Source organism: Martes martes (assembly GCF_963455335.1).
Source record: "Martes martes genome assembly, chromosome: 4".
NCBI lineage: Eukaryota > Metazoa > Chordata > Mammalia > Carnivora > Mustelidae > Martes > Martes martes.
Window position 1 is genome coordinate 151,136,981 of NC_137891.1, and position 15,720 is coordinate 151,152,700.

The following is a 15,720-nucleotide window of genomic DNA, read 5'->3' on the forward strand; positions in this document are numbered from 1 at the left end:
TTCATCCACCTAGAGGAGGCACTGTTAACCACTGGGAGTCCCTCCTCCAGGCCCTTCTCCAGGCACTTAGCATGTGTAACTGTGAGGCTGTGGGTGAGCCCTGGACATTCTGGAGGGCTTGTTTGGCAAGGAAATCCTTATCTCAGGTCCCGGGGGTTCAGGAGGCCTGACCTCAACGCTTGACCCCATCCCTCCAGGACTCCTTTTAGGGCTGGGCCCGAGGTGGGGCAGGCTGGGCCCAGAGCCCTGTATGATCCTTCTCAAGCCTGTGGCTCCCCACCCAGGCCTGGCTCTTAGCATCTCTCCCTCCTGCAGGATGAGAACATGGTGAGCTTCATCAAGGGCGGCATCAAAGTTCGAAACAGCTACCAGACCTACAAGTGAGTGGGGCTGGTCTGGGGGTGACTGGGTCCACAGCATCTGCGACCCTGTGCCCCTCAGGCCTCTTTGTGGGAGGTAGAGAGCAGGAAGGCGGTAGTGGCAGGAAGCCTAGAATGCCATGTGACCTCAGGCAGATTTCTGTACCCTCAGGACCTCAGTTTTCCAGAATATTATCCCCCTGGTTTTCGGTTATATCTGTTCATTTGGTTCCCCTGAGTCTATGCCTGACCATGAGCATGGGAAAATCAGACAGATTCTGGACAAACAGCTTGGTGTGGTAGAGGCTCGGGGGCAGGCACAGGGACTGTCTCTTTGAGAACAGCAACAGAACCCTTACCTATCTGTTAAGACTCAATCCAAATGCCGCTTTCGCATGAAGCCTGCTATGGACCCTCCAGTACACACTCTCACCCTCCTGAGGGCCAGATCATTTCCATGCCTTCTCAGCTCTGGGCCAGCCATAGGCCTAGTTTAATGGATAAAAGAAATAAGACTCAGTCCAAACACTTCTACTTGATATGGCACCACAGTCCTTACCTACAATTCTAAAATCAAAAAAGCTTCAAAAGCCCAGTTTCTCCCCTCAAGTTTGGCATTAAAACTCATTTTCCATTAAAAGTTGACTTGAATTGACTTGAGACTATGTATCATCTTATTTTCCCCATCTAACGTGACTGTTTCCCTGCAGAGATAATGTGAGTTTGATTTCAAGGTACTGCTGGGATGTAAGACACCATGTAGTATCTGGGCACCTCATTACCTTGTGGGTCTGTGCTGGAAGTGGGCTCTGCCCCCTCTAGTTTCCTCCCTAGCTGCCAGAGTGATGTTTCCAAAGCACAGATCCTGTCAGGTCACCCTCTACCAACTCCCTCTTGCTCTTGAAATAAAGTCCCAGGTCATTGCTGGGTCATTCCTGCGAGCTCCTCCTGCCCTCCGAGCAGTGTCTTCCATCACACTCTGCCTCAGACATTTGGGCCTTCCCAAGCTCATTCCTACTCTGGGGGCTTTTGAACATGCTGTCTGTCTGCTAGGAGCACTCTTTCTGTGCCAGGATAACCCTCCCCATCCCTAGGTTTCAGCTCAAATGTCAGCTTCTCAGGGAGACCTTCCCTGAAGCCCAGACTAGGTCAGGCCCCAGGAGTCCTCTCCTTTGAGGCCCTCCTCATCCTCACAGTGACTTGGTGGGGGTCTGTCCCCCAGAACAGGAGAGTTGTGAGGGCAGGAGCTTGGTGGCTTTGCTTCTAGCTGTCCTCCAGTGCCTGGCACAGAGAGGCCACAGTCAGTGTTTGCCGACTGAAAGCCCTCAAGATGCTCATGGCCTGGGAAGGAGGCCGGCGCATCTTTAAACCCTTTGACCTGCCCAAGGCGGGCTGGGATCTGAATTCTGTGTGACTGATGACCAGGACGAAGAGGGCTGGATTTCAAACAAGAGGCTCCAGGTAGACTTCTTGAAGGAGGGGGTGTTGGAGTTAGCCCAGTGGCTCTTCACTGGGACATTTGGCAATATTTGGAGACATTTTGGTTGTGACAGCCTTGGGGGAGGTTGCTTCTGGCATCTAGTGGGAGGCGGCCAGGGATACCAGTAAACATCCTGGGATAATACAGACAGCCCCCCGCCTCCCCCCGAATGAAGAATTTATCCAGCCTAAAATGTCAGTAGTGTCAGAGTAGAGAAACTGTTCTAGAGAGAATGCAGAGCATGTGCAAACTTTGGACAAGGCGGGTGTGCTAGGGCTGATAAGGCTGACAAGGCTGACATTCAGGGGCAAGGAGTATCTTATTATGGAGATGGGGTTAGAAATTCCTCGAATGTCAGCTCTCTGCATTGCCAGAACTCTTACCAATCTACCACCAGCGAGTTCTGGGAACAGCTGGGTGTGGGGGACAACCTTAGTCCCATCTGGAATGGGGACCTTGCCCCCACTATGTGGCTGAACAAGACTTTGCCTCTCCACAGGGAGTTGGACAGCCTTGTGCAGTCCTCACAATACTGCAAGGGAGAAAACCACAGACACTTTGAAGGAGGTGTGAAGCTCGGTGTGGGAGCCTTCAACCTGGTGAGTTGGGAGTGCCCGTACACCTGCTTTCTGCTGGCCTACGGTGCTGGGCTGCATGTCGGCCTGGGGACCTAGCAGTAAGGCAGACCTGTTGCCAGCCTCGGATGCTCAGAGCCGGCGTGGGGTGGGAGTGGGTGCTGGCGCTGGCTTCGGAAGTCTCTCCATGCATTTCTCTCCAGGTCAAGTTGAAAGCTTGAAATGCACCATGGTGGTGGTGTTTATAGGACCAGGAAAAGACAAACACAATAAATCAGGGCCTTTTTCTACTCTGGAGACCTGGTGGTTAAATATTGACCAGTAGCAGGGAGGGAGAAAGGCCTGGAAGCAGTGGGCAACCCACAGGAACAGAAAGCCGAGACCCCTTCCTGGGAGAGGTTAGGGAAGGTTTCATGGAGTGGGGAATATTTGGGTTGGGTCTTGAAGGATCTGTAGGCGGGAAGGGCATTCAAGGCAGAAGGAACAGTGTGAGCTAAGCTAGGCGGGGAGGCTCTGAAGCCTATTCTTGGGAGGAGGAGCTGCTCATCAACAATTTATACTCTTGGCGCTGGGTGTCCAGAGACCTGTCGAAAAGTACGTGTGTGGCAGGGTATGACTCTCTCCCCTCTAGGCAAGGCTGTTCCAAGAGCAGGCCTTGCGGCAGGAGTCCCTGCCCCACTCTGGGTTCCAGTTTCCTTGTATGTAAAGTGGGAACAGGGATCCTGGCCTTAGTGCTGAGAAGTTCAAACTGCAGAGTTCATCAGATGCTTTAGCAGGTTATAGCCAGGCTGTCCTGGGTTTGAGAACTGGCTCGCCCTCTGATGAGCTGTGGGGCCTTAGACCTGTCCTGTCACTTATCCCTGCCTCTGTTTTTCCATCTGTCAGATGGGGCAGTGATCTTTCTTGGCAGGACTGTTGAGGATCAGATGCAAAGCCAGAGCCCCTGGTGCAGAGCAGGGGTTCAGTGTGACATCACCAGCTGCTGTCTGATCCTTCACAGTACCCCTAGGAGGAAGGGGCTATTATGGTTCCCAGATGAGGAAACTGAGGCATAGAAAGGCTGTGTAGCTGGTCCAGGGTGACCCAGTGGGCACGGTGAGATTGGGAGTTAGACAGTTTGCTCCTAGTTGTCGCACTGAGGTGCTTTTCTCTCCGGGGAAGTTGGCTTTCTGAGAAACCTCAGGCCTCCTTGTGGACATTCTGGAGAGAGGTCCTGCTCCTTCAGGATTTCCTGTAGGACTCTGGGGGTTTGGGAAGTAGGAGGGACAGCTCCCACCCCTCCTCATGACCACCTACCTCTGTTCCTGCAGACGCTGTCTATGCTTCCTACCAGGATCCTGCGGCTTCTGGAGTTTGTGGGATTTTCAGGAAACAAGGTAACCAACCACCTGCCTTCTGGGACTCTTGACTGCCTCAGCTGGACAGGGTGGGGCTGTGGGGCCGTAGGCCCTGCGTGCCCGTCCTGGCACAGCCCCCCTCAGTGTGTGGCCCTGCACAAGGCCCAGGTCTCTCTGAGCCTCAGTCTGCTCTCCAATCAAATGGGGCCAGTGATCCCTGCCCAGTCCCACACAGGGTGAAGAGGCTGTAGGGTAAGGATGGTGTGAAGGGCAGCTTTGTGCAGTGGCCTGGAATCATGTTCTCTGAGCCTTACAGGTGTCAGCAACCTGGTTCTCCTTCCTTTGGAAGACCTTGAGCAAATTCTTTCCCTTGGAACCATTTTTTTTTTTGTCTGGGAGTCACCTAAGAGAAGCACTACTGTGCATTAGGCCTTGAGGACAGAAACCAGAGGACTCAAGCACCCAGAGACTTTCCTAAAGGCAGGAATCTGAGTACTAGGTAGCAAATCAGGGAAAGCTCTCTGGTGGAGAAGGCCCATCATGGTAGAAGGAACAGTGGCCTGAGAGTCAGGAGCCCTGGATCAGTCCAGCCTCATCTCCTCCTCTGTGCCTTTTTTGGGTAAAACAAGGGGCTTTTTTGTTTTAGACTGATCAGTGTTTCTCAAACTTGAACTTCCTCTGGCCTTTCCTGATTTTTGCCAGGTCTACAGACCTCTATATTATTATTTATGTATTATTTTCCCCCCAAATGGCTCATATTTTTAACTTAGGTTTATCTAAAGGAAACACTACTACATAGAAAACGCATGTTATTTGGCACGATAAGAACATAATCATAACCATAAATCCTACGAGCACCAAGCGGTCTTGCGAAAGCAGGGTGTACGATTTACCAAGGCTGTTTTCCTACGGTAAGAGGTGTTTAGAGTGACAGTGGTGTTGAACACACACCAGCACAGGACTGGGCCTTTCTCCTGGACACCATCAGGACAGACAGAGAACAGAGAACTGAGATCAGTTGGGATCTTGGGATTCTGAGCCTCATGTCTGTCTGGAGACCTGTCCATGGACCAGGTCCGGGGGAACACTGGTTAGAGGCTCCAAAGGTCCCTTTCAGTTTTGTTTTCTTAAGAGGGCCCTTGAGTCCTGAGAAGGATTTCAGGATGATGACAGGAGGGAGGAGCATGAGAAAGGCCAAGATGTGGGACAGTGTGGCTTGCCTGGGTAGGAGGAGAGGGTGGTGAGGCCAAAGTGGGAGAGCCCTCAGACACCAGCTCTGGCTTCATCTTTATCCTGAAGGCAAGGAAGCTGTGGCAGGTTTGAGGCCAGGGGTGAGGTAGGTCAGATTTGTATAATAGAAAGAACGAGAATACCCTGAAGAATAGATGGGGGCAGACTGCAGACAGGGACACTAGGGGAGTCTGGCCTCTCCTCCCCAGCCAAGCTCTAGAGCCTTTTTCTCCGGGAAGCCTTCCCAGACCGCATTCCTCGTGGTCCCGTCTGTGCTCTGAGTGTATGGTTAGGATTATCTGCCTGAAGTGCAGTCTGGCTTCTCTGACCAGACCCGGGGCTGCTCAGGGCCTCATTGCTCCCCCTGGGGGCCAGCAGGTAAGGTAAATAAAGGCAGGTAAATAAAGGCAGGAATGAGGAAGGAGCTATGGAGGAAGTGCGGGACACCTGGACCCAAGCCTCTGCCCTGGCCTTGGCGGCAATGTCCCCTGCCCCCAGAAAGGTGGCCAGGGTACCGAGAGGGGAGCCTGGCTTGGAGTGGTCCTGCCTGAGTGCGGCTGACCTGGCCAGCAGGGATCCAGATGCAGAGTTGAGCCCTCTCTTTCCCTGCTCCAGCAGCACAGCCCTCCCAGCTGTCTGGTGACTTCCCGGCCCCGCCCACAGCCTGGGTCTGGCCTTAGCCCACCACTCTCTCTCCCCTAGGACTACGGGCTGCTGCAGCTGGAGGAGGGCGCATCAGGGCACAGCTTCCGCGCTGTGCTCTGTGTCATGCTGCTGCTCTGCTACCACACCTTCCTCACCTTTGTGCTCGGTAGGAGTGCCCTCGTGGGGGTGGGGGAGAGACAGCCAGAAGGGGGCATCTAGGGTGTGGTTGGCTCTCAGGGCAGGGGACTAGAGGGCAAGGAGCTGCAGACCCTGCTCCGGGCCCTAAGACTGGGGGTGGTTCTCTAAAGCCAGAACCAACAGAGCTGCGTAAGCAGTGTTGTGGCCTGGCCTGCCAACCGTTCACTTCCTCACAGTGTGACCAGGTTCCAGCCTCAGTTTTCTCATCTGTGAAATGAGGTGGTCATGCCCACCCTGTAGAGGGTGTGAGGACTCTGTAGGCAGGCCCTGGGGGTTGTGGGTATCACTGAGGCAGGCATGGGCTCTTGGTTATTGAGCCTGGCTGGTGTGCCGGGGCGATATCAGCACCATCTTATTTAATCCTCACATCACCCGGGAGGTAGAAGAATTACCCCCATTTCACAGAGAGGGAAGAGGAGGCCCCAAGAAGCCTCTGGTAGATTGCTGGGGGGATTCCAAGAGCTGGTGATGGTGATATGTACTGTCCCCTCGCCTCCTTCAGGTACCGGGAATGTCAACATCGAGGAAGCAGAGAAGCTCTTGAAGCCCTACCTGAAGCGATACCCTAAGGTGGGCACCCCCCTGCCCCGCCCGCTGACACCACCCCCTGCCCATGTGTGCCCTGCGTGCCTACACAGATCTGTGTGCGTGTCATTGCAGGGTGCCATCTTCCTGTTCTTCGCGGGGCGGATTGAAGCCATAAAAGGCAATGTTGACACAGTGAGTAAGGGAGGGGACTGAGCCAGTGCTGGTGACCCCTTGTGGTCTCCCAGACCAGTGGGTAGACTCTGGGAGGAGGGCTCCAAGAGAGAACCAACAAGAGATCAGGGGTGGGAGAAGCAATTTGAAATGGGACAGCCTGGGAAGATGAGGGAGGAGGTGGCATTCCTGGTGAGGAAGACCTGACGGGGAGACGCAGGACTGCAGCATTCCTGCATCCAGAGGTCCTTTGGCGAGCCGGGGTGGGAAGCCCCGCTTATTCAGGGCATGGTGACAGGCACTGTGAGTGGGGCAGCAGTGCCAGGGTGTGAGGTGGGCACCTTGATGACCTGGCTGGGGGGGTCTCCGTAGATGGGAGGGAGCCATCGAGGGGGGAAGGACATGGATCTGGCTGAATCCCCAGGAAGGACTGTACAATGTAGATTTCTGGGGTCTCCATCTGGCCTTGGCTGTGATTCCTCAAGCAGCAAGACAGATGCCCTGGGTCCAGGTCCTTTCGTGAGAGCTTCTGGAAACTTTGGAGTTTCCTCTGAGGCACAGACAATGTATCGCTTTCATATTAATACTTTCCACTGCCTCCTGTCCTTCCATTACAGCTCCATCCCATCCTTTCATTTTGTGCAGAAAGACTAGAGTCCCAGGGAGGGGCAGTAACTGGGCCCAAGCTCGTCCTATAAGACTTAGTCAGTAGAACCAGGCCTGGAGCCCAGAACTCCTGTCTCCCCAGCACTGCTGCCTGCCCTCCCTCCCTGAGCCTGGCACAGGGCTGGACCACTGTGCACTGGAGGAGGCTGGGCTTGCTATGGAATGGGGCAGGGTGGTGGGACCACGAGGCTGACCAGCAGGTGCCCACAGGCCATCCAGCGGTTCGAGGAGTGCTGTGAGGCCCAGCAGCACTGGAAGCAGTTCCACCACATGTGCTACTGGGAACTGATGTGGTGTTTCACCTACAAGGGCCAGTGGAAGATGGCCTACTTCTATGCCGACCTGCTCAGCAAGGAGAACTCCTGGTCCAAGGTGGGCTGACACCAGGTGCTGGGGCTCTTGGGGGACCAGGCCAACCCCATCTGACCATGAGGCCCCCAGACCCAGGGCCAAATCCTTGACTGAAAGCCTGTCTCAGCTGGAATTTAAACAGAACCATAAGTTCTAAGAGGACTGAGGGTTGGTAGGAACTAAAGACCATAAGGAGCAGATAAAGTTTAGAACTACACTGTCAGTCAAGATTGTTTAGTCACAAGGGACAGAAGCATGGCTCAACTGTCTAGGTGAGCGCTGTCTAAGAGAACATTCTGTTATGGTAGAGGTGGCCCCCAGCTACATAGGCACATTGAGCACCTGCAGTGTGTTAGTGCAAACTGGGTGCTTTCAATTTTATTTAATTTTAATTCAAATTTAAACTTAAAAAGTCAATTGGGGTTAGTGGCCACTATATGTGGACTATGCAGGTTGAAAACACAAAGGCTCTTTGGTTCATAGAACTGAAAATTCTAGGCATAAATGAGTTCAGGTAGGGCTGGATCCAGGAATTCACCTGGGCTTGACATTTTTCCATCTGTGGCTGTATTCTGCCCTTTGACATGTTTGCTGTGCAGGAGGGTTTTCTCCTTGTGACAGGGTGGCTATGGACTGCCTGACCCTAACTCACATCTTTCGTTTGGTTTCAACCAAAGTCCCACAGTCGAGGCACTGGTCTGGCATAGATCACAAGTCAGTGCTTGGAAACAGGAGTGGGAAGACTCCTCATGGATCAAGAATAGGAGAGGGGTGGTTCTCCAGAAAAAAATAAGGTAATGTCCCCAGAAAAAGTGTTGGTTAGTGGGAGGAGGCATTAAAGAGATGCTATAAAGGCAAAATAAGGCACAGCAGGTGCCCACAGTGAGTGAAAACTTATGACATTATGGTAAGTGGTAAAACAAGTATTAGCCATTATCATCATAGTAACGATAGCAGAGAATGCTGAACTAAGACTCTTAGAATCACAGAGATCATCAGAGAGCATCCAATTTGGTATTGGCAAATATACAGACCATGTGTCTCAATGACCTGAGATCCCGATTTCTCATCCCTCCCCTACCTTTTCAGTCCCTCTGCCAAGACAAAGCTGAAAGGAAATTCTTTGGGTTTGGGGCAGGCGGGGCTGGAGGAGGGGGCAGGCTTTCACTGAACTCTTGGCTGTGTGCCCAGCACTTGCTGTTTCTCTACAGCACACCCGATGAGGTAGGAGTTACCTCCACTGGGTGCGCAGGGACATGGAGGCCAAGAGAAGGTATGTGACTTCCCTGGCCCACACAGCTGCCGGTGACAGACACTGGATTTGAAGACAGTTCTGTGACTCAAAGGCCTTTGCTTTTCCCTTGTTCCCTAAGTCCCACCGAGGAGGTCCCTCTTGCCCTGAGACCACCTTGCTGTTGAAGGTGCTCCCTCAGACCCAGTCCCTGTGGGCCTGGCATTCATTCTGTATCACCTCCCACCACTAACAGGAACACAACCTCAGGGAACCTTGTTGAACTAAAGTGACCTAGAAGTGTTCCTGTGGAGGGAGACAGGCAGCTGGGTTTACATACGCAGGGAAGAAGAGGCCTGGGGTGGCCTCACAGCTGCTGGGAGGAGCTGAGGGAGGGCCTGGCCTCCCAGGTGTCAGGAAGTCTGGCTGTGAGTCAGCTCCATTGCCAGCTCACTGACTTTGAGGTGGTCAGCCCCCCTCTCTCTGTAGTGCTTTCCTCAGAAGTGCTTCCTCTGAAAGTGGGGGTTGTAGCACCTCGAATTCTGGGGCTTCATTCATTCCTAATTGTAGCACTTGGCCACCAGAATCCACCAACTTCCAGCTCTAGGGATTTAGGGTATGGCCACTGCCATATGGATCATCCCCTCTGCTCAGCATCCCTCTTTGCCTGGACTGTGCCAAGTCATCCATGTGAAGCCTTTGCATTTCTTCCAGTGCTTGCTGCTTGAGATGGCCACACACATAGTGGGGACAGTGCTGTGCTGAGCATCATAGTGGGGGAATCTAAGGGGAGCTCAGAGGCAGCCCTCAGCAGCCCAGCCAGGAAGACAGAGGAGGATTTAGGGTGGCAGAGTGGAGGAAGTGGAAGGATACTCCAAGTGAGGAGAGCAGCAAGGACAGAGGCTCAGGGTGCTGTGTTCTGTGTCACTGGTGAAGGGCTTTGTAGGTAGCAGGGGTACTGTGGAGGGTCCTTCCCCCTAAGTCACTCTGTAAGCTTCTTGAGGACAAAGGACTCTCTGTCTACACAGAGCCTGGTAGAGTTATCCAGCAAAATAAATGTGTGAAATCATTGGGCAATCAGACAAGCCTGGGGAGACAGGACTCCCACCCAGGGAGGTGGCTGTTTTCCGTCCGTGTGGCCCCATAGCATCCCTTATAACTTGAATGTCTGTGGGTCTCAGAACTCTAGGTCACTGCATCCATCCTAACTTCTGGTGACTCAATAAGGGTAAGTTGTTTGGGGGTGGCTGAGGGATACCAGAAGGCTCTTACAGGAGGCCCACAGATGAGCCTGATGAGGAGGGACAATGGCATCCCAGGCAAAGGGACAGCACAGGTGAAGGCCTGGGAGTTTAAGGACTAATGGGGGAGAAATGGCAGAAGAGGAATCAGAAAAGCAGTTCACAGAGTGCCTTGAGGGGGTGTTTGGGCTTCAGCCTGACAGTGGGAGAGCGCCTCATGTTTGTGGCTCAGATCTGTGTTCTAAGAAGTCCCTCCTGCAGTTGTTGGGCACCCCATGTGCCAGGTCCTGAGGACATCCAGCAGTACACAAAGACCCTTCCATATTTTAGTGGGAAGAGGGATAAGAAACACACAAATAGGTGAACAGTATAATATAATGTCAGGCTGGTATATGCAGTAAAGAAAAATCAGGCAAGGCCTGTCCGAGAAGATACCAGAATGAAGTCTGGGAGCAAGCCATATGGATTTCTTAGTGACGAGTGTTCCAGGCAAAGGACACTGGAGATACAAGGGTTGAGGAGGGGGAAGCTGAGTGCATCTCCTGTATTCAGGGAACATCCCAGAGACCAGTGTAGCTAGAGTGAGGGGGAACAACATGAAGTTGGAGAGGAAACGGGGAGGAAACAGGGTGTAGGGGCTTACAGTCCATTACAGGGAGTCTGGATTTTATCCTAAGCATGATGGGATATCAAGATTTCAAAGAGGAACTGATATGACCTGACTTAAAAAAGATCAGAGTGGGGCACCTGGGTGGCTCTTTTGGTCAAACATCTGACTCTTGATTTTAGCTCAGGTAACCATCTCAGGGTCATGGGATTGAGCCACATGTCAGGCTCCACTCTCAGTATGGAGTCTGCTTGTCCTCCCTCTGCCCCTTCCCCACTCATGCTCTCTGTTAAATAAAATAATTAAATCAAAAACAGACTGACAGTAGTGTGGAAATGGCACAGGGATGAGAGCAAGGAGATGGGTTAGGAGACCATATGGGCAAGGGCAGGAGAAAGACATCCCTGATGTCCTGGAGTGAGGGCAATATGGGGTGGATGCTGGTGCAGAGAATGAGGGCGAGGCCACTGGGATTCCAGAGCTATAGAGGTGGTAAGATCATGCTGACTTGCTGACTCAGTGCCAGGTAGAGGGAGAAGGTAAGGATGACACCAGGAGGTTAAAGAGTGGGGATATTCTCACCACCCCTGCTTCCTCATTTTGTGAAGGGCAGATCGAAGTGTGGAGGGCAGAGTGGAACTGGGAGTAACCCTGAGCTTCAGCCTGAGAGGGGCCCCAGGTGGAGGCTGCTTTCTGCCTTTTCCTGAGAATCCACCACGTTTTGCTGTCTTTCCTTCTCCACCCCCTGTACTTTTTTGGGAGCCACAGGCAGGTACTTTTCCACAGCCCCCGGTGGCAGGAGCTGAGGTTCAAGGCTTGGCCACTGGGGGGCAGGATAGAGCCAGGTTTCTCGAGTGTTGGACTCCTGGGGAAGGGGAGCAGATTTCAGGGATGTACCTTTGGGGTGGACATGGGGGTCTCTGCACAGCTGCACCTTCCCTGTCAGGGCTGGCTGTGGATCCACTGGGCAAGGCCCTGGAAGCGCACAAACCTGGGGACGCTTCCAGCTCTGCCCCCAAACTCTGCAGTCCCAGGAAGCAGAGGCCAGGTACAGATTCCTTTCTGGCATTGTCTTTGGGATCAGTTGAGGTGAGGTATGTACAGTGCCTGACACACAGGCAGGCAGTTATACACAGGGACCCTGACTCACTCTTCTGGCCTCCCACCTGTCTATGCACTCCATACTTTATGCTACCTATTAGTCGCCTTCTTACCACACATCTCGGTCCCTCCCTGACTTTGCTAAGGCTGTTTGCCTTGTCTGGAAAGTTCTTTCTCAGGTCTCTGTGAATCTTCCCATTGGCTCTCAAGGGTCCAGTCTGAAGGAATTACTTCTCAGAAGCCCTTACTGCCCTCTGTGTGTCCATCCTCGCCTCAGCACTGTCCCGCACACCCACCGTTGCTGGAGTGCTTCCCTCCGCGGCATCAGGGAAGGGAGGGAAGCGGCTTTGATGTGGGCGTCTCCTGGACTTTGCTCCCAGCTCAAGTCCTCAAGGCGCTTCAGCTTCCTCACCCTTAGTTTCTCCCCTGGGGCTTGGCAATGGAGGTCTATGGAGGGCGGCTACTTACCTCTCACTCTTGCTCTGCCTTGCACAGGCTACCTACATCTACATGAAGGCCGCCTACCTCAGCATGTTTGGAAAGGAGGATTACAAGCCATTCGGGGATGATGAAGTGGAGTTGTTTAGGTGGGTCCTAGGTCTCAGCCACATCTGCCCACAGCCACCCTGAGCTGTGGGCACCAGGGAGGGAGGTGGCGGGCTTCTTAACTCCCCTCCCCTGGCTCTGAGCTCCCTGATGCTCCCCCAGGATCACCCCATGTGCCTCCTTCCCTTGCACCACCACCACCTCCTGCTGCTGCTTGTTCCAGCCCTTTGAATCTGTTCAGAACCGCCCCCCCCCCCAAGAAAGTGGTTTTGTCAACATCCTTTCCACTGAGCCTCCTTCTTCTGGTCAGTAGGATAGATGTGGACACTGAGGTTCAGAGAGGCCCCTTCTGCTGAGTTAGCCTGCTATATTCAAGCTCAGTAGAGGACCAAAATGTGGGAATCAAACAGGATCAGATCCAGCCTCTGCTGTTTCTTAGCTATAGCACTGTGAACAATTTCAGCAGCTATAAAATGAGAATAACCACTTCTGCTTTGCAGGGTTGTTTTGTGAATCAAATAGAAACTATGTTGAAGAGCCTGGTGTGGGGCTTGGAACCACTAAATTGCAGCTGTTTTTCTTGTTATCTCTGCTGCTGTTTGCCTTCTGCAAAGGGTCTAGAACAAGGCTCAGCCTCAGCAGGCTGAGGATGGAGGCTCAGGCCTTCTTCCAGTCATGGGTGAGGGCTGACCCCAACTTGGAGACCTGGGAGTGGTGGTAACCTGAGCTTCCTGCTAACTGCTGTCACAATGGTAGGGTGTTTATATTTACCAAGTGCCTCCACTTCTCCATCTCATAGCTCTTCCAGAAAGTCTGGGAAGGTAAGTGTCCGTGGGGGAGGAAGGATCATTTTCCCTCCATATTTTTAGGTTCTTGGTTAGAAACTAGCTGAGATACTCCCCCTACTCCTAAGAATAAAAGATTAACAGGAGAAAAATAAACCAGAGTTTAATAACATGTATCTCCTGTTTACATGGGAGAGACCCAGGAAAAGAGTTACTGAAATGGCCCAAGCCATCATCTTCAACACCATCCCCAGCTAAAGATAACAGCAGATGTTGGGAGGTTTTCAGGCAAAGCACAGTAAAGGAGGATACCGTAGTCCTGCAGATTTAAGTCCGCTTTCTCCTTTAAGAGTTTCTAGGGCTTGTCATTATCCTCTTCCTGGTAGAAGAGAAGCCCTTATAAATGGAAAATCTCGCTTATAAATATAATTGTCTCTTATGAAAGGGCAGCTGCTACTAGGTTTTCAGAGCTTTTCCTGTATCTGCTGTTTCTTAGTCAGCCTAAAATAATCCTTATGCCAAAGAGCCATATTTTGGGGTGAGAAATTCTGCTCCCCTTCATATCACTATCTCAAATTCAGAAATAAGAAAACTGGGGCCCAGAGAGGTTCCACAGTGAATAAGCAGGGGAGGTGTTCAGCAGGGAGTGCACAACTTGATCCAGCTGGATGGCTCAGGCTGAGGGTCAGCCACACCCAACAACTGTGGCAGAAATTGGGAAGGTGGGAATGGAGCTGGATGGGTGAGGCCCCAGATGTGGAGGCTTGCCTAGATACACACATGTTATTCTGCCCTTGGAAACAGCTAAGGAGGCCACAACTCACGTGGCAAGTTCATTAAAGGTTTGAGCTGTGTGGTTGTGGGCAGGTCTTTCCCTTCTCTGGGTGTTAATCTCCCCTGTGAAACTGGGGTCAGACTTCTGCTGGGCCTTCTGGAAATGAGGCCCGAGAGTGGAAGCAAGACAACTAGCAAAGCAGGCCTGGGGCGTTTGCTGACATTCTCACCTCTGCCAGCTGGTGCGGAGCCCTCTTACCTAGCCTCAGGAAGTGGTCAGGTTTGTGGGCAGGCCCTGTGATAGAAGGCCACAGCCACGGGCTGTGAGTCCAACACAGTCCCTCATATAAACTGGGGAAACTGAGGCCCAGAGAGGAACCAAGCAGAGGCTGGGCAGGCTGGAAATTTCAGTCCTCTCTAGCTTTTTCTTCCCCTCATCTCTTTCACAGAGCAGTGCCTGGCCTAAAGCTCAAGATTGCTGGGAAATCTCTACCTACAGAGAAGTTTGCTATCCGGAAGTCCAGACGCTACCTCTCTCCCAAACCCATCTCGTTGCCAATCCCTGCTCTGGTGGGTAGGAGGGTCTACACTGTCCCAGTACTTGTTTGGGCTTGTGGGGATTAGCTGAAAGCCAGAGATACTGCTAAGGCCAGGGGAAGTGGTTGGGGGAGAAAGACCTTTGTGCCTCAGGGCCTGGAAAGGATTTCGCAGTTTACCTGGGACTGTGAGGGAAGCATCCAAATAGGCTTGAGGCAGTACTGGTCTGGAAGGGGCAGGGAGACAGGTAAGCAGGCTTCAGATGAAGAGTAGGGTGAAAGAGTAGGGTGAAAGAGTAGGCCCACACCCCTGTGCCCAGGCTAGGGCATCACTCAGCTGTTTGTGCTCCCACCCGTCTGTTTCAGTTTTATCACAGGATTGTAATTGTTTACACTGTCCCCCTCACTGGACCAAGTCTCAGGCCTGGGACCATGTTATAGTCAACTCTGTAGTAAACAATAGCTGACAATGTTACTGGGTGCCGACTGTTCTTTACACCCATCGCCTCATTTGATCCTTACAACCCTGAGTATCAGATGCTGGTGGTATCCCCATTTTACAGAAGGGGAAAGGCCTAAGAGATAAGTAGAAAGATAAAATTTCTAATACATAGGTAAGATATAAGTAGAAAGATAAAATAACTTATCTAGGTCACACAGCTAGTGAGTTGAAGAGTTAGAATTTAAACCTAAAATGGTTCTAGATCCCAGATTCTGAACCACTGTTATGCTAATTCCACGCATGATTTTGACAGGCATCAACCTGAGAAGTTTCCAGCTTATTAAGAGTCTTTGATATTCAGATACTAAGGTAGCCAGAAAAGTGGAAAGGGAACTGCTTTTTTCTGGTCCTGGCTCCACTATTCACTAACAATGTGCTTGCCCTTGGATAGGGTTCCTCTTCCCTTAATGGAACATCAGGAATGATAATTGTCCATTTCATATAGCAGTAATGGGAACTAGCTGATTAACTGTGTTAAATATTTTATGAATCAAAATCATATTTCCCAAACTATAATAATCTACAAAATGCTATTTATGCCTAAAATAGTTTCTGTGATTAAATATATTTGGGAAAGACTGGCCTAAACAAGGTTTATACACTGTGGACATTTTGGAGCCTTTATATAATAATACATATAGGTAAGTTTCCAAGAATAAGCTTGAAGATGATTTTCCCCCTAACTTATTTGGCCACAGACTTCTTTTTTTTGAAGGAACATTTTCTAACTTGGGACCATATACACCATTTGAGGAATACTGGTTCTAATCTTAAATTCCCTCCCTATAACAAAGTAACAAGAACCAAAACAATAACATCTTTTTAGAACTTTTTGTATGCAAATCACCTTCACATCT

The 15,720-nt window shown here is 51.6% G+C and overlaps 1 protein-coding gene across 3 annotated transcripts in view; it reads left to right on the plus strand.

Annotated features, from left to right (window-relative positions):
* The window catches only part of TTC39A (tetratricopeptide repeat domain 39A), a gene marked incomplete at its 5' end in the record, with an annotated part of 54,110 nt that overhangs the window by 29,786 nt on the left and 8,604 nt on the right, over positions 1-15,720 (plus strand). For all 3 annotated transcript variants that reach the window (XM_080801513.1, XM_080801514.1, XM_080801515.1), the window contains 9 exons: positions 316-380; positions 2,339-2,438; positions 3,725-3,790; positions 5,684-5,792; positions 6,327-6,394; positions 6,485-6,544; positions 7,400-7,561; positions 12,216-12,307; positions 14,275-14,395. In XM_080801513.1, coding sequence (XP_080657639.1) covers positions 316-380; positions 2,339-2,438; positions 3,725-3,790; positions 5,684-5,792; positions 6,327-6,394; positions 6,485-6,544; positions 7,400-7,561; positions 12,216-12,307; positions 14,275-14,395 — 843 coding nt within the window. The remainder of the gene's footprint in view (positions 1-315; positions 381-2,338; positions 2,439-3,724; positions 3,791-5,683; positions 5,793-6,326; positions 6,395-6,484; positions 6,545-7,399; positions 7,562-12,215; positions 12,308-14,274; positions 14,396-15,720) is intronic.